This window comes from Cydia fagiglandana, chromosome 17 (genome assembly GCF_963556715.1).
Source record: "Cydia fagiglandana chromosome 17, ilCydFagi1.1, whole genome shotgun sequence".
NCBI classification, from domain to species: Eukaryota; Metazoa; Arthropoda; class Insecta; order Lepidoptera; family Tortricidae; genus Cydia; species Cydia fagiglandana.
Genome location: NC_085948.1, coordinates 4,154,119 through 4,180,414, shown reverse-complemented (window position 1 = coordinate 4,180,414; position 26,296 = coordinate 4,154,119). Strand labels below are relative to the sequence as shown.

General features: G+C 38.4%; 2 protein-coding genes across 3 annotated transcripts in view; one reads left to right on the top strand and one right to left on the bottom strand.

Moving 5' to 3' along the window:
• The window catches only part of LOC134672828 (dorsal root ganglia homeobox protein), a 118,882-nt gene extending 102,536 nt beyond the window's left edge, over positions 1 to 16,346 (bottom strand). The window contains exons 1-2 of the mRNA XM_063530783.1: positions 16,301 to 16,346; positions 4,393 to 4,601 (exon numbers count right to left, since the gene is read on the bottom strand). Of these exons, the coding sequence (XP_063386853.1) occupies positions 4,393 to 4,601; positions 16,301 to 16,346 (255 nt within the window). The remainder of the gene's footprint in view (positions 1 to 4,392; positions 4,602 to 16,300) is intronic.
• LOC134672924 (eukaryotic translation initiation factor 5A) lies at positions 15,305 to 24,422 on the top strand. 2 transcript variants are annotated; one of them, XM_063530873.1, is made up of 4 exons: positions 15,305 to 15,435; positions 17,966 to 18,209; positions 20,266 to 20,467; positions 21,862 to 24,422. In XM_063530873.1, the coding sequence occupies exons 2-4, from the start codon at positions 18,001 to 18,003 to the stop codon at positions 21,931 to 21,933; spliced, it is 483 nt and encodes a 160-aa protein (XP_063386943.1). In that variant the 5' UTR covers positions 15,305 to 15,435; positions 17,966 to 18,000; the 3' UTR covers positions 21,934 to 24,422. The 2 variants fall into 2 exon arrangements, with proteins under 2 accessions (XP_063386943.1, XP_063386945.1); XM_063530875.1 differs by having other exon boundaries at positions 15,411 to 15,501.
• Positions 24,423 to 26,296: the final 1,874 nt, after the last annotated feature.

Sequence of the window (26,296 nt, the reverse complement as noted above, 5' to 3'; positions counted from 1 at the left end):
CTTTAAACTGGCTTTACATAATAAGTCTACGGAGTTATGTTGCTCGCGGTAATTAGATTGGTCGTGCTTAGTGTTAGTTTGGTTGATTCCAACTAGATGGTTCCGTTCTGGCTGGCTTTAATTTCTGTGATTTACATTTAATTCGTATGGTAGACGAGTTTTAGTAATATCGACATGTAAGTACAGTCATCTGCAATATTATGTTACTCCTCGAAGGCTGCAAAAATATGTGATACGCTCTTATGGCTCTACAAATAAGATCGTGTCAGATATTTTTGTGGCCTTTGTTGTGTAATATATTATTGCAGGTGACTGTAACCGTACCGTGAGTCACTGACAGTGTCAAAACTGATATATTACGTCTACGTAATTTACTTTCTATACATCTCGTTCGCACTAATATGCGAGTACGAGCGAGATGCATAGAAATTAAGTTACGTTCTCGACAGCGTTTATGTCAGTGCCAAACTGATGGTGGTAGCCGTAGCCACACAGGTAATATATGAATTAGGTTGAATTTCATGTTAAAAAGACACAAGAAATGCTCTGTTTTTTTTAATACTACAACTTATTATTATTAAGTAAGGATAGGCATGTATGGAGTAAGAACTCCAAGCTTACTTATCACGCTTAGTTAAGAATAAGGCCATAAACATATTGGTTGTTGGCGCCTGATCAGTTCTCAATGTACGCATACGGAACAGTAATTGATCGTCATTGCGTTGACTCGGAGATTGAGATGCGTCGTGACGTAGGTACGAGTCATACAGAATATACGAATGCTACATATATTCGATTATAATCACTTTTTGAAATGTTGGCCACGAACGTTGTAAAGGATTCGAAACGTCGGAATGTATTTTAAATTCATTATACGTGATATAATCCCTCTAAATAGTTTTACTTCATGAATAACATCGCGGTAAACGAAGACAATATTATTTCGTTACTAAATTAACCTATTTTGCTTTTTATTAAGAATGTATTGTATAAGCGCAACTTTTACTTATTTTTTACCTAAAAAATTTAATTAATAATTATACTGACGAAACCTTTTGGACCAGTTTTCCAAAAAGTCGCAAGTTCAAACCACGCTCAAGGTAGTAAACTATTTTTTTTATTTTTCCATAAATCGAAAACGCCATATTTTTTTTTTATTACATTCTACCTTGTCCACTATCATTATCACACACCACACGGTCCTAACATTCGACAACATCCGAAGAATAGTCTACAACGCGCTATCTACGCAGAAGTCTGTTAAATTTAACAAGCCCTTTATTAATCATAATCGCTTGTTGTTACTATTCGTCATTTTAACATAGGTACGCGTTTGTTAAAGTAAGGACGCTAAGCGCGAATAACTTCGTGCATGACCCGCCATTTCCTTACTCTATCATACGCAAAAATTATATAGTTGATCATCGGCGGGACAGAAAAGTAATTATGCATGTGCGATAGAGATAGTAACAAGCGGGTCCATGTACCAAATTCTTCGTGATTAGGGTCCTTACTTTACATAGAGACTAAATTTAATTGAGTTTTATGAATAAGAGGGCAGACAGCCGCATATTTTAAATAAATGCACGTGAGTTAAACAATAAAATTATATAACGCAAATAAATATATGTAGGTACATATGACAGTGGCGCCTTCATGATCACATTTCAATGCAGCAAATCGAGCAGTAATTGAAGTTTATTACGTTACTTTACTGCCGATTGAGACTGTGACGTTCAAATTAATTGACTGGAATTTAATATTCTACATATGAAGCGTACCATCGCCCACGCTGATAACTGACAGTACGTGAACCTTATTACAAAAGGCATACGGTCCACCGATGGACAGTTAATATTGTTACTGTTTGTACAATATACATATCCGTTTGCGGCTGACTAAGAAAAAACTTGGGACATAAAACTTTCGGGAAAATCGGCGTGAACATCACAAAAGTTAAAATAGTGTTATTTATACAATAGTATAAATTATATTATAGTGCTTACTAAATTTCAAGCTACCTGAAATTTAAAGTACCCCTAGTGTCAATTTCATTCGATAGCGTGACGTGCGTTTGCGTTTGCCTTATATCTACTTTTGTATGGGATTTTGAACAGCGCGCCAAGCGGGACGTTTTGGAAACTCAAAATCCCATACAAAATGACACTTAACGCAAATGCGTACGTCACGTCACGCTATCGAATGAAATGTACATAAGGGTACTGAATAAGGTACTTACCTGTATCATATTATCTCTCTGACAGCGGAGGCTCCGTAGATGAAATCAAGCGACGCATAGCCATTACTAGGTCTGCAATGGAGAAACTCTGCAAGATATGGAGAGACCGTAACATCACAAAGGCAACGAAGACTCGCCTCGTAAGATCTCTCGTTTTCCCAGTGTTGCTTTACGGTGGTGAAACGTGGACAGTGAGAGAGAGTGAACGAAAACGCATTGATGCTTTGGAAATGTGGTGCTGGAGAAGGATGCTGCGGATATCATGGACTCAGCGTCGCACTAATATATCCATTTTCCAGGAGCTCAAAGTTACACAAAGACTTTCGGCAATCGTTCACTCTCGTATCCTTAGCTACTTCGGTCACGTTACGCGCAGGGAAGACGACGCCATGGAGAGGCTGGTAGTTCAAGGCAGAGTGGATGGCACAAGACCCAGATTGCGGCCTTCAATGCGATGGACCGACCAAATTAAAACTCTCACCGGGTCACCTTTAAATCTGTGCGTGCGGAATGCAATAAATAGAGAAGCATGGCGGGAAACAACAAAAAAGGCCGTACAACGACCTCAATGACCACGACTGCTCTGACAAGAGTATCCGACTAAGAAGAAGAAGATCATATTATCTGTGATCAGCAATAATCCAATGGGTATAGTAATTAATTTGAATATTTTTAAGTTATCTACTGTAGTTTTTATTCTTTTTTGTAAATATTTATATTTCTTTCCTGGCAATGAAGTATTTCTTTTATTTAAAGATGGCGGCGATTGACAGGCTGATGCCGGTTTTGGAACCCCTTTTCCGTCGCGTCGGAGTTAAAAACCAAGAATTGGAGTGCGAAAGGATTTGATGTGATTTGCTGACAAGCATCTGTCTAGATTGTGATAGGGTTAAAAAATACCAGTAGGTAACTTCTTTAATATTGCCCCATTAAATTAGTAAGTACCTACTACGTTAAAATACGCTCAGAATGCAAAAAATGAAAATTGATGTAATTTCAGTAACTTAAAACCGGCGGCATTACTTTGAATACCTACTGTTTTTATTTGTTTAACAAATCCGCAATCCGGTAAGTAACACCGGCTTTCTAATTGTCAAATTTACTGGAACTGTTAAAAAACATATCACAGCATTTACTAATTTTACTATTAATTTATTTATATTTTATTGTTGAAAGGAAAAAATTCATGATGTACAAAAGGCGAATTAAAAGCCACGTGACATCAAGCGATTTCGTTACTGCGATATCGCTACAACCCGTGACTCACCCGTGAGGCTCATTCATATTTTAAAAATATGATCTTAATTGGTGCGGCCGAAATGTACCGAGATTGTTATTAAATCTAAATGACCCATCACCCAATTGTTGGTCAAAACCGAACAATATTTCATTATTAAAGTGAAAAAGACAGAATAAAAATAAGAATTAATAAAATAACATATAATAAATTAAAAATTATAGCTTTAGTTATTTAAAATGTAGTTAATTTTAGTATTATATTTATTTTATAACACTTATTAATAAATAATTAATGTATAATTTTTATGCAAACTTATTGTTAGATAAGCCATACCCATTGACACATTAATAATTATACCGTCGCTTTTATAAGGTTCATCGCTTAGTAAAATTATGTGTACTTTACAAAAAGGTATTCAAAGATATATGGTACTTACGCGTTTAAAATCCAAGATATTGTGATAAAGGGTTTCCTTCACTTACTTCAGAAGTGCTACGAAACTTTCACGTGCGCGCGTAGCAAGTGCTACGCCGCCGTAGGCGCGTAGCGCATTTTCTCTATTTATTTTATCATGCTTGCGCTATTTTGAGTTAAAAGATAAGTTTTAAGTGCAATTTTTTATAGGTTATTAATAATTAATTTAATGTGTTTCTTTCGTTAATACTTGATGTGTATATGACCAAATGAAAAAATAAAAAAGGACGCCGGCATATTGTGGTCAAGTAAATCTTTTTAGATGGCACTGTACCTATAAGTAATTTCCATTTGTTAATATGAAATTAAAATATTTCAGTATGACCATAACCTAAAAAAAAGTTTTCTAAAACTTTCAGTGAAACAAAAATAATCAAAACTTCGAACCAATCCTTATACAACCACTCAGCGAACCTTGAAAACACCACAAACACATTACCTTATTAGCGTCTGAAAATATTTTGTCGTTTTGTGGGCGGGAATGTTCCCGCCAACTCCGTACACACGCGGTCACCGCGCGCACATCCACACCGCGCGAGCGTTCGCGCCAGACTGAAACCGCCCTCGGCCTAGCAAACAAACCCCACCCGCCGACCCCCCCTCCCCACCTCTCGCCCTGATTTAATAGCGAGCGCGGGCACTGATTCACTTAGCAGAACGCAACTACCGACTGCCTCCCTCTCTCTCTTGCATCCGCGGTCTCTCGTCTCGTGCACACGCGTTAAACAAATATGGGGTAGAGCGAGACGAAGCGCTTGACTCGATTTGCATGTGAGGCGGTCGCAAACTTTACGTCCTCGTTCGTTAAATTATTTATACGTTTGGAAATACTTTTAGCGGCCGAAAAGATTGCTTTAAAAGAGAATTAAGTGACCGTTGGGCGGATTAAGGAGGTGGACTAATCGAGTTGCTACTCTGATCACTCTCTAATTCGTCTAAGCAGCATTTTGTCGTGTTTTTTAATCCCCTTTGTGTTAAAGATAAACTTCATTAGTCTTGGCTTGAGGAAAATAATGAACTCGGTCCGAAATTTGTTGGAAAACTGAGTAGGGCGACTGCTATGGAAATTGGCCACTACATAGTACATAGTTACCTAGTTTGACGACGGGTCTGGCCTAGTGGGTAGTGACCCTGCCTATGAAGCCGATGGTCCCGGGTTCGAATCCTAGTAAGGGCATTTATTTGTATGATGATACAGATATTTGTTCCTGAGTCATGGTTGTTTTCTATGTGTTTAAGTATTTATATATTATATATATCGTTGTCTGAGTACCCACAACACAAGCCTTCTTGAGCTTACCGTGGGGCTTAGTTAATTTGTGTAAAAAATATCCTATACTATTTATTTATTTATTTATTATAGTAATTGGCCACTCTTTACAATAAAGCTTCAATTGGCTCGTTTTTTTTCTAATTTGTTAGGAGTGGCTAATTACTATGTAATGGCCAATAACTAGAAGTCACCCTAACATTATATAAAGTACATGTTGTATAAAAACTACTAAAATTATACTAAATTAATAAAAATAAAACCTAAACTACAATAAAAAATCGCCCCTCGCCAAAGTACCGTAGACGCTGGCAGCATTACCTCACTGAACTGCAATACTTATTGTACCTACATCAAAATTAGGTACATTAATTACTATTGTTGTAAATACACTAAACGATGGTATTTCGATATTTACGATATTTTAGCAAAATAAAAATTACAATCGCAATGTGTAGGTCTGTAACCGTTGCTGTGTAACTAACAATTTCTTGTCCTATATTTGTTTTTCATTTTAACAAATACCGGGTGTGGCCTGTAACACGAGCAAATAATTAAAACATATATTGTACTCATCAAACGGTGACACTTTTGTTCAACAACTTTTAAAAATTATGAAGTATTTAGACTCCCTATTTTTCATACATAATAAATATTATCTTCAATGGACGCCATCGCCACGCCATATCATTGTGATTGACGTTGCTTGTCATGCCTTAAACATAACAAAATTCGCAATACATTGCGTCTTAGAATAAACTTTAAAAAGTGTATTAAAAATCAAACTACAAGTTATTTTAAAAATTCGCTGAACAAATGTTGGTCAGTATGAGGAGTACAGCTTACAGTTTAATTTTTTGCTCATATTACAGGCCACATCCGGTATACCTATTTATTTGCTTTAAAAAAATCATAATCGTATCTAAATTAGTGTTGGTTAGGACTCGAGTTCTTTGAGTCCTCTGCTTCAAGACTCGACTCAATATTTCAGACTCTTATAATTTAAGTTTAAACTCGAGTTCTTTGTCACTTGTTAGAGACCCGAGTCTTTTGTAGAGACTCGAGTAATGTTATCCTCTCCGTAAGGCGAAATATATTGCGAGTAATGTCAAAACAATATCATAAATTTAAATATAACAAAGTAGAATGCAAATTCTGCGGCCCTAGCACGGTCGCATTTTTATCACCTGTCACGTTCTAACAAGTGGTACCTAGGGGCCACTTACACCATTCACTAACCCGGGCGTTAATCGGTTAAACCTGGAGTTACCATGGCTACCAGTACAATTTGACACTGGATTACCGGTTTAACCGGTTAATCCCGGGTTAGTGGGATGGTGCAAGTGGCGCTAACTATTCGGACTATTCCCCATCGCCATACAAAAAAATCGGTCGCTCGCATTTACATCATCATCATCATCATCATTTCAGCCTTTATACGTCCCACTGCTGAGCACAGGCCTCCTCTCATGCGCGAGAGGGCTTGCTGGGCTATAGTCCCCACGCTAGCCCAATGCGGATTGGGGACTTCACATACACCTTTGAATTTCTTCGCAGATGAATGCGCAGGTTTCCTCACGATGTTTTCCCTTCACCGAAAAGCTAGTGGTAAATATCAAATGATATTTCGTACATAAGTTCCGAAAAACTCATTGGTACGAGCCAGGATTTGAACCCGCGACCTCCAGACTGAAAGTCAGACGTCATATCCACTCGGCCACCACTGCTTTTACATATTATAGAGGAATGTTGGTGCGAGCGAATGTGATGTAAGTGTATGTCGAAATACTGGATTTTAGAAGGCAAAATTTAATGACAGATAGAGAGTTTCTATATCCATAAACTTTTAAGCGCCACCTGCACCATGCCACTAACCCGGGGTTAACCGGTCTTGGATACCAGTACAATTTGACACTGGATTAACGGTTTAACCGGTTAACCCAGGGTTAGTGGGATGGTGCAAGAGACGATAACAAAATTATATTTTTACAAAATTGAATTGAGCACACGTCTCCGCATACGCAGCCGGTGTGCTCTGAACTTTAATTCCATACCTTTGATGTCGCCTAAAAAGCAACCATTTGTAAACCTTATCTCGTCCCAATAAGGTATAAGACTGGTCACTCCATGTGATACATTAGTACAAGAGTCACGCACCATGTGCCCGGAGTATAACAGAATGCCAGGTAATTGCCACATTCGATAATACGAGGTAATGAGTTTTAAGGGGTATCCAGACGGGACTGACGGAATCAGTCGATTTGTTCAGGAAAATAATTGGTCAATCTCATCTAGCGTCCACACGTACACAAATTAAATCACCAATTTGCATTCTACTATGATAATTGGCATTTTTGTGTCGGCACCTGCTGATGTGATCGGGGATCAAATTGGTATTTGCGTCCGCACGGCCCTGTTCGATCGGAGAATTTCATCAGATTGGCGAAAATTTGTCTCGTCTGGATACAAGTTTAATTTAGTTGGCGGTTCGATTGGTCGGGATATTTGCTCTTGTCCTTAGCATTCCATTTCCAATGGGCCTCGTCAGGTAGGTAACTCAATTTTCGTCCACTAACACGGTTACTCATTAACCTTATTGATATCGAGTTACCTAATACCTCTGTTTGTTACCTTCAGTTCAGGAGGATAATGGAATTAGCTCGTTCACAAACCTTTCTGCACTTTCTTGAAGTTTTTCCTAGGGTGTTTTGACCTTTAGATTCATGGTAGCTGTGAGGGACCGGAAGATAGTTAAAGGTATTATATATGCTCAATAAATATCAATTGATATTCCGTTCATAAGTATGTTCCGAAAAAAGTTTATCTATAGGTAAATAGTCCGCCTTGCAAAGCAGTCTGAAATAAAATAAGGACATTCTAAATAGTAGAGCCACGAATGAATAGGTACCCTACCTACCAACTGCATCTATAAATGAAAAGTTTTAAAAATTGTGAGACTTCCCATATGGAAAGATCCAAAAATCTCAGAAAATTGTTCGAAGTCTAGGTATATAGATTTTTCCAAATTGGATACATCCCTTAATTGTTTTGTAACTTTCTGCTACACATTTGATAGGTATAGTATCCCGTAATCCTAACCGTGAAAAATACAGCCGGCTGTTGTGAATTAATTCCCTTGCAGAGGCGTAGCTAGAGGATATGGCGCCAGGGGCAGGCACAAACGAAATGAACTACAAAAGGGTTACTTTTTTTTTAACTAAAATTTACTTTTAATTTAGACAGTACAGTGTATATGTGTTTTTTTAATACATCGGCAGGCGTGGCTCACTCCGCGATGTCGTCGCTTTGCTACAGGCAGTTAAAAGTCCATCCGTTCGACCCCAATTTTGGGGTTTGCCATAAGCCGCGCGTGGCGCTGTCGCCACCTAGCGGCCATATCTGCGCTGATCGTGACAGACGCGTTTTGTTAGAGAGTGAGTCTTCTGTACCTAGTACTATTATTTATTCTGTGACATCGGTGGGTAACATGTTTACGACCCACCTGATGGTAAGTGGTCACCGCATCATATGGACGTCTACACTCCAAAAGAGTTACAAGCGCGTTGCCGACCATTTTAAAACTTATGCACTTTTTTGGAGATCTCCATACTGTAGCCTCTCGAGAAAAAGGAACTTAATCAATTTATTGTGGAATGAGCTCCCTTTTTTCGACAAATTTCCTCCCGACCACTGTGGAAGGAATTCCTCTTAAACCGCACAGTACGCAACCATTTAAAGGTTCTAGGGTGTGAGGATAAACACTCTGCCTATCCTAATACGGCGAGCGGTGCAGTGATGGCAAGCTGTCACCGTTGGCAACTAGGCAGCATGTCAAACAATTCTTCAGACAACAGCTCATTGTACTTACCTACGAGCGGTAGAGAACATCCTGTATACAGGGTGGCTAAAAAATAACTGTATTCCCGTTGCCAGGAAGGTTCTGGGATTATAATGAGCAACTTTTACTATGGGACCAACCCCTCAGTCGCGAAAAAAAAATTTGGCTGGTTCATACATTTTGGTTGGTCCATTTTCTATGGGAGGGTAAACTTTTTTTTTGAGATTTCGGGGTTGGTCCCGTAGTAAAAGTTGCTCAGTATAATCCCAAAACCTCCCTGACAACGGGAATGTAGTTATTTTTAACCAGCCTATATAGGAATCCCCGTACCTACTGTCGTCCGATAGACAACATGTCACAGATATGCAGCAGCAGCTATTGGAGTAGGTTCCGTCTACTACGGCTCATATATATGCGCCTGCCGGACAAAGGGCTAGGGATCCATTTGCATAGGTAGTCTCTTGGACTGTCCATAAAATGGTAACTTCCCGACAGGAGACCCCTGAGGGAAAAGACGCGCTAACACGGAACACAGCTCTGACTCTCTGAAGCACTCGGCCCGCTCGCCTTATAAAATGAAAGCATAGCAACTCCTACCGAATATCCCTCTGCTTGATAGAAGTTTCTGGCATAGAGTATTCGCACTGAAGGATGGTGGGCGGTAGGGCGTCTTTTAAGGTCGAGTTCTAGGCAAAAAAGAGTACCTAAAAGATCGGCTTTCTCTTTGCTTTTCTGAGCTGTGGGCCAGATTACCAGGATGAGAGGTAGTCTTTTGCCCATTTTGGCGCCCCCCCCCTTGGACGGCGCCCGGGGCACTTGCCCCCTCCAACCCCCCCCTAGTTACGCCTCTGTTCCCTTGACACAGAAAATAATTTTTCTGTATATTTACTACAGTAACTTTTGGGTGTCTTACTTTTTCTAACAGCTTCGTGGTGCGACCCTGCTGCGGCGTGTTACTGTCAAAACCATCCTTACCATAAACTTTAAGATGCATCATCTAATTTTACGGGAAAACATCTTATCCGAAAATAATACCTTCTAAATTCGTAAACAGAACAATAAGGCGATATTATTATGAAATATTCTCGGACAATCCAAAATATGCAGCTTAATACTTTATAAGCAATCGTTTCAGCGTCTGATTCTTTAATCAGAGCGCTGATTCAAAATTTACTTGTCTTGTATACTCTCTTGCCAACTTAACTTTGCGTTCAACAAACTGTAAAAACTTGAAACTTGAGCTTTAAAATCTAGACAATGGTGCGGATTAGTTGTTTTTTCTATTGCAAAGTAAAGTTTGTAGCGGTGTAAGTGACAATAAAATGGGAGCTTAGCTCTCGAGGCCGTCTTCAAGTGGAACGGAGGGCGAACGCAACAACAAAACTACACCCGTCTCCTTCTAGCTCGGTCTCGGGAGTTTTATTTCTTGTCCGTTTCCCCCTACATAATTTATTTTGAGCGGGCACACTTAAAAAATTGGCTTCGCGCGTATGTACAGACAAAATGGAGTTTGCGGGAGTACAGAAATAATAATATGGTAAATGATTTCATTTGAATTCCCGTTTTGCTGTAATCGTTGGGGGGTAATGGCGCGCGGGAGCGTCCTGTTTTCATTTGCTCGCTGAATTTATTTGGCACTTTATTGCCGCAGTTGACTTTTATTGCCTTCGCCCCATACATATTCAGTGTTGTCTGAAGGCTTTTTGTTTGCTATTGGGTTTTTGTAGAGCTGGAAATTAAATTCTATTTTCTATTTACCTACCTATTTGTGTTTAAGGGAATTTATTTTATAACGTATGTGACCTTAGGTATCTTTTGAAACTCCTGAAAGTCATGACTAGGAGTTTTCTTAAGCAAAAAGGCCTCTAACTCTCACCATAGTGTTTACACGTACAGTCAGCAGCAGAAGTTGCTAAGCGGGCGAGGTGTTCAAAATTACCTTGACACGCTCTTATTCTTGTGTTCTCTTAACAATAAAGTCGCGTCAGGATCATTTTGAACACCTCGCCCGCTTATTAGCAACTTCTGCTGCTGACTGTACCTGTTTACACCCTTTAGGTGGAGTAGGGGTAATTTTCTTAGGAGGTCACTCTCGAGTTAATTCACGTTGTGAGGACGTCACTTTCGAGGTAGGTCACTTTCTGAGGACTTCACTGTCATAGGTCATAGGGCGTCACATTCTGAGGATCTCACTTTCAATTTAGTTCACTTTCTGAGGTTGTCACTTTTTTCGGACAGACAGGCGCAGATTTCATAAATATTGTCAATTTTGAACTACAAGAATTTTATCAGCTTATTTTTACTTTACTTAATATCTATTGATGTAACATTAACATTTTGATGGCGATTAATAATTTACGATACAAGTGCGGAAATTAGGAACCATATTCGCACGTGTATCATACAACGTTTTACAGTAGGTACATATGGCCCTTTAAACTTTTGATATACGCACGGAAAGTCCTGTTTTACGCACTAGTGCGGAAAAGTAGGACCATATGTACCTACTGTAAATAAAATTTATATGTAAGTACTTAGGTACCTATGAGTATTTAGGTTAGGACCCTTTCATACAAAGCTTACTACTACTTACTTGGTTGGCGCGGTGACCCAAAATGAGTCTTGGCCTCCAACACAAGAGCACGCCACTTTAATCGGTCCAGAGCGGTATCCTGCCAGCTTTCGCCGACGCCGAGCTCACGGAGATCTGCCTCCACTCTATCTGCCCAACGGTATTTAGGACGACCAACAGGACGGTGCCCAGTTGGTCGACCCAAGTAGGCCCTTTTGGCTGCCCGATCTTCACCCATCCTTTCGAGATGGCCAAGCCAGCGGAGACGATGCGCTTTGGTCTCACCTATTACAAACAAACATACAAAGCTAGTTCCATTTTTTACCTAACCATTTTTATCTCACTCCCACGAAACCATAAAAGAAACATTAAATTAATAGAGCAAATCGCAGCACCGGCAATGACCCATAGCACAATGGAACAACCGCAAGGGTTTAAAAGCTTTCTTCGATAAATCACTAGGGCGGGGGTCCGACACAAAGGATAGATACAATTACGTAAGCATTGATGTCGTTATTATGGCTGTGTGCAAGTCACTCGTTGTTTTTGAGGGTTTTTGAATAACGGTCATTATTCTTTAGTTTTTGACTTCAGTTAAGATAAGACATGTAAGTACTTATTTGGAAAACATTACTTAGTGGGTTTTGAGGGTTTTTAACACATACTGGTGCTTACGTATTCTAAGGATGTAGTTTTAACTTAATGATGTTTGTGAAAATAAATAAAGGAAAATTTTATTCTTATACTTAACTATTGAGCCAGAAGATGCTAAAAGTATAAATAATATGAATTTAGATTCGATTTGACTAAATTATACTTTTTTTGGGGACTTTTATAATTATTTTCTGCAGCTACCATCACTGGACTAGTCAGTATTTTTCAATTAGAACAAGACACAAGAAAGTATGGAATGAACTGTTGTCCACGATATTTTCAGACCTTGAAAACTTCAAAAAAAAGCGTAATTCTATCTTAAATTCCGGAACCGTACTTGCAGCCCTTCTGGCGGGCTAGCCAAGGTGACAATCGCTTGCGCTTCGCCATCGAATCGCTTTGTGTTTCTCTGTCACTCTTCCATATTAGTGTGCCAGTGCCATTTGCGATTCGTTCGCTACGTAGCGTTAGCGATTGGCATGTTGTCTACGGGTCCTGGGCTATAACCGCGAAAATCGAACTTCGCAAATTGCAGGCATTTCTCTCTGTCACACTTATTACGCCTTCATTGGAGTAAAAGAGACAGATCCCGAATTTCGGTTTTCGCGGCAGCCCCTCTGGTGTTGCAGCTGTTCATAGGCGACGGAAATTGCTTACTATCGGGTGATTAGTCAGCTCATTTGCATAAAAAATGTTTCGCCATGTGTAATTTGTTATTGCATAAGTGTGTCTGGACATATTAGATTAGATGTTAACAGTCCCAACTAATGTGGTAAGTAGTTACTTAAAGCCATATAATTGTTTTAACCACTTTTCCCGGCATGCGCTAATGGTTAATAAAACATTCCGACAAATTTGAGAACCTCCTTAAGGCGTATCCGGATTAGTAAATTTTTCGCCAATCTGATTAAATTGCCCGATCGAATCAGGACGTGCGGGCGCAAACGCCAATTTGGCTCGCCGAATTCAACCGCCGATAATGACCGATATTACCGATAAAATGAGGTTCGGACGCCAGAATACCAATTGGTGACGCCAGTATTTTCGTTTTGCGGCATTTTTTCAATTTAGAGGGCTCTAATATCACCATAAATCTAAAATTGGTGATATAATTGGAGATTGACGCTAATTTCATTTCTGATCAAATCGACCGATTTGATCATGCCGTCTGGATGCATGCGCTGTGGCAGCTATGCTACAGCACATGCTGAGTCGGCAGTCTTTCGCGACTACACAATCGTTACAGAAAATCCTAGCATGTAGATAGTTAGTAATTAGACCAAGTAACTGGTTAATAATCTGTGCCTTGGTACGACTCTACACTTCGAAGATAAATCAAAATGTGTAGTTATTTACTATACAAGTGCGAAAAGAGGAAATTCGAAACGAGTGGCGATAAATTAAAACACGACCGAAATTAAATCGACACGAGTTGCGAATTACCTATTCGCACGAGTATCGTAGGTAAAACGTTTTACAATACATAATGGCCCTTTAAACTTTTGACATACGCACGAAAAGTGCTAAAATTATATTTGCCTTTGCCCCACTATCATTTCGGACAACATTTGATTAAAAAAAAACATTATAATACAATATCTACTATATCTATGTATCTACATCTTAATTTTGTAGAAAAAAATAGGAAAACCAATTGTTAACTTTCTACGTTCGTAATCGCCAATCGGTTAAACATTCCAGTCAGAGATGTGACTTATTTGAAATACTTACTTGTATTTAAAATGCAAATACAAAATGCAAAATACCTATTTTGTATTTTGTATTTAAATACCTTTTGAAGAAAACTATTTTGTATTTTATTTGAAATAGTTTTTGAGACCTATTTTCAAAATACAAAATACTTTATAGTATAGGTACTCGTAGGTAATGTAGGTAGGAGTTACAATCTCTTGAATCTCTTCTGATGTTACAATCCTGGCAACTCTTCATTCTTTTAACATGGAACTGTTGAATCTGTTTAGTAACGTCGCACATGACCACAAGCCTAGCGAGTGTTAAAAAAGTGGAATCTTGAGTGTTGCGAGAGTTTCAAGGCACGAGAGGAGAACATACTTTTCTGCCCTGGTGAAACACAAGCGAGACGTTTTCATTACACTAACGAGAGGCATTTTACTAGCTGTAAAACATTACAAATTAATGTTTTAAAAGTTGGCCGTTAAAAACCATCATCCATACCTAAATTAAATCCTAATATCGGTTAAATGAGCAAACAACTAGAAATTTGCACTTTAGATAGAGGATTGATTTCAAAGAATAAAGAGTCTTTTAAACTCGGAAATTTGAGTGATACTTTTTAATTCAGACTAGGTATTCACTACTCAGAGTACCTTTTATCGCAAAGTATTTGTATTTTTAAAAAGTATTTTGAAAATACCTATTTCGTATTTTGTATTTAAATACAAATTCAAAAACTATTTTGTATTTTGCATTTGAAATAGTATTATCAAGGAAGTATTTGTATTTTGTATTTAAATACTTTTTATAAAGTATTTTTCACATCTCTGATTCCAGTGTACCAAGTGATTCAGAGTTCGACACCACTCAAGACCAACGACATTGTGACGTCATGCTGATTTGGCATGACGAAACCTATTTGGAACTTTTGCGTTCCGAACTATTGGCGACACCTATTGGACGCGCGGTGAACACATCTTCAGAGTCAAATGGCGTAAATAACAAATAAAATTTACCTTTTTTTACTATTTTTTACGACGAAACTGTTAGAATAAAAAATTATAAAATATTTTTTTGCTCAGTTACATATTGATGGTTTCTGAACTTGACAGTGAAATCATGGAGTGCTGCCATCTGTTCGATATTTTACATACTACTTCGCAAATACGGTAGAGCAGAATATAATGGATTCGTTTTCGAACCAATATTTAATAGATAATATTAATTTGGTTTACGAATTAATGAAACAGTAATCATAAATAGTTTTCTATTTTTATAGTTATTTTGTGAGCTTTCGTAACGATTTTATAGCGAAATAATTGAATTATTTGTCATTACCGCCAAATTACGGCGGCGTTGCTGCCATTTTGTGAACCCCGCTACAGGAAGTGAGTGTTGTAGGTGCTACGCAGGCGCAAATTGACCTTTCGGTTGAAGAACCCGTCGGTCACATGTGAGTGTCGATAAATATCTTAGTTTTATCGTGAATCCTTTTTAAAACGTTGTGATTATTGTTTTCGTAAGTATGTTACATGGTGCCAATTTTTTCGCGAAAATAGGGCGGTTTGCTGATGTGGTTTTTGTGTAAATATCGAAAATAAAATAGCACCGCGGCGCCGGCACGTTTGACAAACGCTATTTTTTTCGTTATCTCTTTTATTCAGTGTGATTGAACTCACACGTTTCTGGTACAAGTTTTATGTGATCGAAAGCCCTGTGTAATTCGTTGAAAAGGTATGTGATTGATAATTATTAAGTGAATTTGGTCGAAGACATGCCCAAGATGTCCCTTCGCCACTCGCCACATGTTCGGGAGACCACACGGCTGGGCTCGTGTTTTCGCCACACCAGTTCAGGCCTGATTTTATTGTTCTTATTGTTAAAATTTAATTTATCTTTGATATTAAGTGATAATTTCCTTTTCATATATTTATCTGAACACCACAGAGCTTACAAAGGTTTACTTTGCTTTGCGCTAGGTGGGGTTAGGCCGTCAAATTTGCCATACCGTGAAAATTGCAATCTGAGGTTGAATTTACACGTATAGGTTAGATATTTGTTGTGTATTACTAGGTTATTTCAAGTTATTCAGCTTGCAAGTGTTTAGTGACGTTTAAGGGTATACGAAGATATTTCTGTCTCCGAGTTCGTTAACGTCTGTGTAACGATTTTGTCCACAGCAGTGGCTATCATTACAATTCTAGCTAAGCATATGGTGTGCTATACATTTCTACATGTTTACAGTGATATTCCTCGAGACATGGAGCTCATAACTTATTCATTTTCGTTCTAAATGTTGACTATTGATCTGGTTTTACCTGGGCTGTTTTTCATTATCTTTGACAGAACCAGCATGCTCCACATGGCATAGCAATTTTGTTGGATGACAGTATTGACAGTTCTGTTGCATTGTTCTAACACTCAAGTCAAGTGAAATTGGTCAGATTTGTCTGAATATACATTTGTCTGTGTGGAATAATGATGATTATGATTGATAAATAAACACTATATTATGTCCATGTATCCCAGGTCTCAATCCATACCCGATTTCATCTAAATTGGTTCAGCAGTTTAAGCTTGAAGAGGTAACACTAAAACAGACAGTTACTTTTACATTTATATTATTAGTAGGGATATCACTGAAACAACAAATATTAACTCACCTGTACGGATATGATGGTCGTTCTTGTCAGTGGCAGTGTAATTAAACGGTGTCCATCACTTTCTATCCCACCATGTTAAAAAGTGACAGTTATTTTATTAGTGGATTAAGATGGATAAAGCGATCCATAATACGCCAGCGGAAGTGAATATAGACTGTAGAGAATTGAAGAATGCGAGCCCATAGAGTCGCAGGGGCAGTTCATACTGTATCTGTGCTGAGGATACTCGAACATAATACCCCAGTCCCGACTATGCGTCTCATCACACCACTGTGTCATGGGATCACCGTCCAGGGATACATTTGCTACTTTCAGCCAATATACTTGTTTTTTACTTAACTACTATAGAATAAAGGGGAATGGTGTTCATGCATATGTATAGTTAGTTCCTTTAGCTTACTCTGCATGGCACGGAGTAAACATAGTGCTTCTGAATGCTACTTACAAACAACTTGTTTCAAGTAGTAGCAATTTTGAAGATTTTATTGACTAGTAGTGACATAGGAGACATTATATAAGCTGTCCTGTTTTTAAACTTTCTTGCGCATAAAGTTGTTTCTTTGTTTAGGGCAGCATTACCAGAGGTCTTCAAAATATATGTATGTTGAAGTCAGCCTGTTGACACCATTTAATGTTTGTACTTTGTAACAAGAATTATCTTGTCTCTGTAAAAGCTAAATATTTTCTTTCCTAAAAGGTTTAATGACCCCCCCAGGATAAGCAGTTTTCTTTTCCTTTAACAAGTCTATTTACTACAAGTCTAGACCTTTAGGGTTCATTGACTTGGGGTCAGTAACCTGTGCTAAATTTTCGACGCAAGTGTGACTCACACACTACAGTTTAATGCCAAGGTTCTAATGATTAGATGTTGGTTTTATTCTAATTGATACACCTTTTCATAGTTGGCTCCACATTTTATCACCTTCATGGTACTTGAACTTATTCAAATTTTATTTTATCAAATTTATAGTAGGTACCTACAAATTTGATAAAATAAATATGCATAACTGGCATATGTTTAAAAAATAATTATGAAAGCTATTTTAAATGCCTAAAAAACTAAAATTCAATTGAAATAATTCAGCTATAAATAAGATTAGGTTAGTCAGCAACATTTTAACGGGAAAAAGATTGGCAACATGTAACACCATAAAATGTACCTGTTTACTCGTAGGGTATTCTTAAAGATATATCTAACGAGTTATAATTATTTTAGTAATTACGATTTTGATATGACCAGGAGCTCACATTTGAAAATTTCAACCATTCCATAAAATATATAGTTCTTTTTTTTTCATACCAGCATTGTCTATTCTGCAGATCACTCCGGACCGTAGTTAATACTCTACCACAAAATGGGTGACATTGAGGACACACACTTCGAGACCGGGGACTCCGGAGCTTCGGCCACCTTCCCCATGCAATGCTCCGCCTTGCGCAAGAACGGCTTCGTCATGCTCAAAGGTCGCCCCTGCAAGATTGTTGAGATGTCCACCTCCAAGACTGGAAAGCACGGTCATGCTAAAGTCCACTTGGTCGGAATTGATATTTTCAACGGCAAGAAGTAAGTTTTGTTTAATTAGTAAATTTTACAATTACAATTTAAAAACTTGCTCACAAAAACATTATCTTATTTAGATTCACAGCACACATTGCTTTTACACAATAAATAGGTACAGCAAGCTGCAAAAGTCCATACCCACTTTATGAATGAATTTCATTACACACACACACACTACACTTTGCCAGTAGAGAGCAATAATTATCAATTTGTATTAAATAATAATAGTTCAATTTGAAGTAAATGAACATAATTTAATTTATACCTACTGAGATAATAATTTGTTGCTACATCTTCACAAAAACAATTATTTTAAGATTGAGACAAATGTTTTAACTAAGTTTTTGTTGCCAACTGACAATATTTTTATTCCTGTATTCTGTGATGTATATTTTGTCTTACTTTAGAGGATATTCAGGGTTTTAACGAAAGCTTCCTTGTTATATTGTTAATAAATTCAGACAGGAATGAATCACGAATTATTGCCAAGACGGCCAACTGAAGAATTTGGTGTTATTAGCATTTACTTTATTTGGGTCGGTATTTTGCAGAGGCTAATTTGCATTGAAAGTCAAAGTCAAAAATACTTTATTCATGTAGGCCTAGTAATAAGCACTTATGAACGGCATTACGCCAATGCTGCATTTAGGTCTGCATTAGTAACAATGTATAAATGTGCTATTATTGCAACGAAAACTTATCATATAAGGTCAGAGGGTTAACTTCTAAGATAAATTGGGTAAATAAATTGCCTATCTTACCAAAGTTAAAACTGGACTAGATATAAATAAAAAAAAAAGTCCCTGAAATACTGAGATGAGAAAGAATACAATAGAATACAGATAAAAAAATGACGTCACATATCTTTTTTAAACATGACTTGTCATCGCCTGTCTCAAGTGACTAATAAGTAGAAATCAAGCATCTGCGTTACGTTCTCTATTTGACTGCACTTTTTCTGGCTTAATATTGTTGAAAAGCTGTAATACAGTTATTGTCGCCTCGTGATGACGTCACACATTCGCCTACTCATGAATATACAAGTGGCTGAACGGCATACGCGTACGACCAAGGACGGCTGTCAATAATAAGCCCTTTCTTTAAGTTACAGAGACAGATTTATTGAATCTTACAATGCATTATGGCTGTTAAAATCTAGTTTGAGAATCGCAAGTTTTTGTGCAGAAATTTTGTATGCGAGGATGTAAGATCGGGTTAAACAATTAAAATGTATAAAAATATTTGCCTTTATAGTACGATAAAATAACTGCCCACACTTTTTTTAATAAATCATACTATCACTTAATTTATAATTTAGCTTTTTCTAAAAACAGATTCCTGTACTGAGACTATCTTAGGTTAGGAGTATTGAATCAAATTAATAGAAATGGTTTCCATTATTTTTGCATATTTGTTAACTATAATAAGTGACTAATACGAGCCCATAGAGTCGCAGGGGCAGTTCATACTGTTTCTGTGCTGAGGGTACTCGAACATAATACCCCAGTCCCGACTATGCGTCTCATCACACCACTGTGTTGTGGGATCACCGTCCAGGGATACATCACTAACCCAGTTCTAATTATGTAGATTTTGGTATCTATTAATAGTAAAATTTCTACACTAAACCTTTGTATATTCTCATTTCTGCTAAGTGTAGATGTGGAAAAACTTTACACTGCAGCCAAAAGATTACATAATTGGCACAAATATAATATAATAGATTATATAGATTTACATTAATCTTAACACATTCATTGCCACCCAGCCAAATAAGACTTCCGCGCCAGGCCACAATAATTGCGTCATATAAAGCTGTAGTACCACAATCCCAGCTATCGGGCCAGCCTGGGAATGAAATCATGAAATACTCGATAGTCGGGTTGTCGGCACTGAAGGTGTTAAGTGTACTCCTGTAGAATGCAATCCAGCATTTAAATGAACTTAGACTGTCAAACCATGTGAGGTGCAGAGGCTCAAAGCAATTCACTGTATACCAGCCTAGTCTCTATGTATGTATTTTTACTCAATTTCAAATTTTTCTCCCCCCTACCCACAGATACGAAGATATTTGCCCCTCCACCCACAACATGGACGTCCCCCACGTGAAGCGCGAGGACTACCAGCTGACCGACATCTCTGACGACGGCTACCTGACCCTGATGGCTGACAACGGCGACCTCCGCGAGGACCTCAAGATCCCAGACGGAGATCTGGGCACCCAACTCCGCTCGGACTTTGACAGCGGCAAAGAGCTGCTGGTAAGATGCCTTTTACTGTATACTTTTTAACCCCTCAACCTCAACACCATCGCGCTATTTCATACAAAATCTAAATCTAAAACATAAGATAAAAAACTTAGGATTTGAACTAGTCAATCTCCATCTGGTTCACTGGAATCACGAGTTAAGGATTCATCTGGTTTCTGTTACCTCAGTTAAGACATGTATGGAATAGCCCCCGCGCATGAACTATACGGGGCAGCATAGGAGCAGTCACATTTTTGGCGCGAGGCGTAAATGTGTCGCTTATACTTCCGATGTAGCCCACAAGATGGCAGAACCTACTGTGCACAAGGAAACATACTGACGAGAACGGTAGATAGTAGCACTTGCTTTGGCAATGTACATGTGCATTTCCGATTCAGGCCACAAGATGGCGGATCCTCCAATTCGCATAGTCCCCATAGATATTCTTTTTTTGCGATAGAGAGTTTTGCAATTGTTTAAAAGTATAATAGTAAAATTCATCCAACAAAGTTCGAGTATAGAGTCTCTGACATACTTCTATGGTATGTTGGTGCTAAATTTACTCGAAAATCAACCTCTGCCTTTTACCTGGGCTAGTGTTCTATCACTCGCTATATGGATTTTAGGCTAAGAGTACATTCCTATTTAATTTATTCACTCCATTTATTCATCTGATATTTGTCTGACTTAATATCACTAAATCAGTCTCATTTGGCACTGATCCAACCTTACTGCTTACTTACTGCTTACTGCTAGCCTTTCTCCGCAGACGTTTTGTCTGGTTGCCCTTGGCATAGGCCTCTCCCATATTCCTCCACGCGTCCCTGTCCAGAGCCTGTCTTCTCCACAAGGCTCCAGCCACCTGCCTGAACTCGTCTTCCCATCTCACTGATCCAACCTAACCTAGTCTAACTTTGGCAAAAAAAATGTTTTGTAACTTGATAAGTAAATATCACCTTGAATTCGTGACATAAGTGATGGCTCATTCCAAACTTATCATAACATGTTATCACTAGAGTGAGACATGATAACGAAGTGTTAGATCAGTAAATACAAATCCGGATTAGATTTACAGTTACAAGTTGATCCTTTATCAGTTAATTGTTAAAATTATAAGTACTTTCTCATTTTTAAACACATTTTTTGAAGTAATAACTTCTTTAGCGGCGCTGTGCACTTTTTGTGATGGGGGCAAAATGTTAAACTCGCGACAGGTCATGTGTCCGTAAGACGTAAGATTTCGTGATAGGGAAAAAATGTTAAACTCGCAACAGCGTAAGACGTAAGACGCTTCGTAAGACGGACACGTGACCTGATCGAAAAACTGTTACACTGTCATTGAGTTTTCACTTCTGCCGGCACTCCCGGAGTTTTTTTTCTAACATTGTTTTTTTTATTCTTTCCAGTGTACCGTGCTGAAATCCTGCGGCGAGGAGTGTGTGATTGCAGTTAAGGCAAATACGGCTCTCGACAAATAAACAACCACTCACATCAATAGGGATATAACAAGCGTATAATTTTTTTTACAATCAAACAACTCTTACATAAATGTAAAACATAATATTATGTATAATTTAACGTAAAATATCGCGGCGCGGCGCGGGTCGCCGCACCGTGGTGGAGTCCAGGGCGGCTCGGTCAGAACAATAATATAAAGAAAAGCGACATCTTCGCGTTTTTTTGGTTGTGAGACCATCTCCTGGATCCGTCGCGGTGCGTCCACACCACACACGTGTCCACACACCCACGGCAGGCCGCGCGACCCCAGGTGATCGCGTGCACGGCGTTTGATAGGCAGCGGTCCACTTGTATTAAGGATTTGAATCTAGGGGTATTGTTGTAATGTGAATGCTGAAATCTGGCCTCTAGACCCTCTTCGGAGAATAGGCTACCGTTTAATCACTTGACCGCGATTGGTTGCGGGAACGATCTTAGTATCGCTCGTGTACGTGGCCGTTTCTCGGGAGAGGGTGGGAAGGATGACTACGCATGCTGTCCGCACAGTGCACTACGACGTATGTTACATACGAGGCCAGGGGTCGCCACCGACAGATCTCCGCCGCCGTGCGCCCGCGCCGCGCCGACCGGAACTTCTCGTTTGTTTGTTATGTTTGTTCTCTTTTCGCTTCATCGTCTAATTTAAACGTTACGTGGCGCTCCGAGAGTTTGTGGATCGACATCGGTGTGATGAATTCCATGTGGTGGATATTAAATGTTTTATAGTGATTTATTATCTGACGAAAAGACGGACGCAAACTTGAAGTTATTACCATATTTTAATGCTAAATTAATTAATACATATAAAAAATCAAGAAAAACGATAAAAAAATAGAAATAAAGGAAATTCTTGAACGAGGTGTGTGATTCTTTGAGGCCGTCGCGAGGCGGTGGTCGCGCCGGCGACGTTATATCCCTTCATGTGTAACACAACATCTGTTCAAATACCGCCGAGCTCACTGCCGTGCCGTGTCGGCTGTCCGGCCGGCGACAACACCTCTTGTGCTAAATCGATGACGAAGACTGACGAACTGTTGACTGTGTGCTGCCGCTCTGGGACCTTCACCAAGTCTACCGCTCGAATCTGACATTTAAAGTTACCGTCTGAAGGCTCCAGAGGCGACATCACGGAGCACCACCTCCTCAGTCAAGACTGAATATGCATTTTTGTAGAAGAAGTATTGATTTGTTTTAATATAAGGAAATAGAACAATGTTGATAGAATTGTGCTCATCGGCCTTCCCTTGCTCTCTTTTTTTGCATATTTGAACACATGAATTGTTACACATCGCTCGAGTGGGTCGCGTTTGCCTAACGTATTAACTAAATTACTTATTGGCACGGCAGATGCCTTCGATGACTAGACCAAGCGTGTCCGTTATTTATTATAAAATAACATCAATAAAATTGTCATAGACGATATGATATACGAAATTAATGTAAGGTAAGGCCCTATAGGAGAGATATTTTTTTATGCATTCAACTAAATTCGTACATCGCAAGTTGTAGAGTTAACTTTAGGCTGTTACATGACAGGTTTAACTGTTTATGTTCCGATTACTGTACATTACTTTCGAAATTGCATAATCGTTATTGTTGGTGAAGTTTTTATACTTAGCAGCTTTTAATCAGGTTTTTATTTTATAAAACCCTTTGGTATTTGTGAAGACATCGGGAGGTGTAAAATAAAACACTTAAAGTCCATAACAACTTTTCTTTCTGTCGCGAGCGGTCCCTCCCCAATACTTGGGAAAGTGTACAATCCTATGGGAATTCTCTTTTATACTATCTAATATTTTAGAATTAATACGCATTAAATGTGAGGAATCTTTTTGTGCCGATTTAGGGAATAATTGTTGGTGCACATTAAGTTATCTTTAGGAATATATTTCTCTTGCTCACACGGTCTTACAACTATTTCTACAATGGAACTATCCCTGTGTCAAAGTTCTAAGTACTAACATTTCCAGTTGATTGTTACCTACAGTGTTTTGACATTATAATGTCTGAATTGATGTATAGCTTGTCACTGCAAGTTTTTTAAACTAACTACTTTAAAGTTGGATGTAACGCGTGTCCTAACAATAACTAATTGCACTGAAACAGCGCAGCAGTTGAATGTAATGTGTAAAAGTGAAGACCTTGTGTTTAAGAGATAAGCATCAAATAAGCGACGACACTTTAATGTGCGAATTTTAATTTAGAAATCTTAAATATTTTTTTATAAAGGGGCGTAGGTTGGGTTGAAAACGTGTGATGGTAAAAAGAATTAAGTTCTGTATATACGTAAGATGGGAAACTACAAAGTTGGATAAAAATATCAATAATAAACCACTAAGGAACTAAACGTAATGACTGGTCGCGTATGTCGTGCAAGCACTACCGAATTACATTGCAATGGCCAATAACTAATGTAAATGCAGTTATAAGTATTTAACAAGTCTGTCGAAATAAATCTGTACAAAACGAACGATCGCGCGTTGTTATTCATTGTAGATGTTGGTTTTGTTCAGTAGTATTTTGGTTCACCCCTTTTTTAGTTAATTTTTTTTAATGTAGTATTTATTAGTTACGTTCGTTTTAATTTGTTTAAAAATGATGTTGCCAGTTCGTATAACACATCAGTGTCCAACATGACTACAATTTTCAACGCAAGATACAATATAGCACCATTTCATTAGGAATAGACCAAGGAGACCTATTTATTCACAGGACAAAGAAGATCCTTTCCCAGCTATCCAGGAGATCTAGGTATTCTAGGTACCCTATGCTCCAGTCTTGTTCAGTCAACATCAAACTGACGGTGAAAGGGATTATTCCCACTAGTTACCACCAAGTTGTTACCAGTGGTAACTACTGGGAATTTTTTTCCTACAGTTTACCACTATAGCATTAATTTTATTTAATTTAATGCTATAGTGGTAGAGAGGAGATCTAGGTATTCTAGGTACCCTATGCTCCAGTCTTGTTCAGTCAGCATCAAAGTGACGGGAAAGAGGTTATTCCCACTAGTTACCACCAAGTAGTTACCAGTGGTAACTACAGGGAAATGATTTCCTACAATTTACCACTGGTAACTACTGGAAAAAAAATCCAGTAGTTACTACCACACCCAGTTGGTCCAACAAACAAGATTTTGGTGGTAACTACTGGGAAAAAAATCCCACCTTTTCCCAGTAGCCGGCCACATAGTAGCCAGTAAGTACTACTGTACCAGTACTGCCAGTAGTTATGAAGGTGAACGGTAAGCAAAAGGACAAGGGCCCGAAATCGAATAAAGCTAACGGGGTCTCTGATAAGCGATAATTGCATATCTATATTTTACAGTACATATGGCCCTACGTTTCCGCACTAGTGCGTGAAATAGCACTTTTCGTGGGTATGTCAAAAGTTTAAAAGGCTATATGTACTGTAAAACGTACGATACACGTGCCAATAGATAATTCGCAACTCGTGTCCATTTAAAACACTCCTCTCGGTCGTGGTTTTATTTATCGCCACTCGTTTCGAATTTCCTCTTTTCCGCACTTGTATCGTAAATAACTAGTATGTGTACGAGAGTACATCAGCTATATGTAGGACCTGTGTAGTAAAGTAAGCACCGTCCTGTAATCATATATGCTCTGCTTGCGGATTATAATATTCAACGATTCCAACTGTAAGGAATTCAAGATTGTTTTTATGTATTTCTTTTTATTACTACACCAGCTCGTAACAAGGCTTTTTGTTAAAAACTTAAGAGAAAGTTGTGTTTATGACTAAACCGGATTATCCGATCATGTTCGCTATAGTTTTTATTGAAAGTATTTACATATTAACCTAGTGAGTATTATATTCTTTGATATTAACCCGATGGTTCAAAAGATAGAAAGGTAGGGAAAAAGATTTCTTTTAGGGTTCCGTGACCCTATTACTAAGACTTCGCTGTCCGTCCGTCCGTCTGTCTGTCACCAGGCTGTATCTCACGAACCGTGATAGCTAGACAGTTGAAATTTTCACAGTTGATGTATTTCTGTTGCCGCTATAACAACAAATACTAAAAACAGAATAAAATAAAGATTTAAGTGGGGCTCCCATACAGCAAACGTGATTTTTGACCAAAGTTAAGCAACGTCGGGCGTGGTCAGTACTTGGATGGGTGACAGTTTTCTTTTTGCATTTTTTTCCGTTTTTTTTTTGCTTTATAGTACGGAACCCTTCGTGCGCGAGTCCGACTCGCACTTGCCCGGTTTTTTCTATAAATTTTATAAGGGCTCGTAGTTGACTACGGAACTCAAAAAGACTACCTGTGGCCTATTTTATAAAGCTACAAGTTACAATTTACAAGCGGAAGTCTCGTTCTAA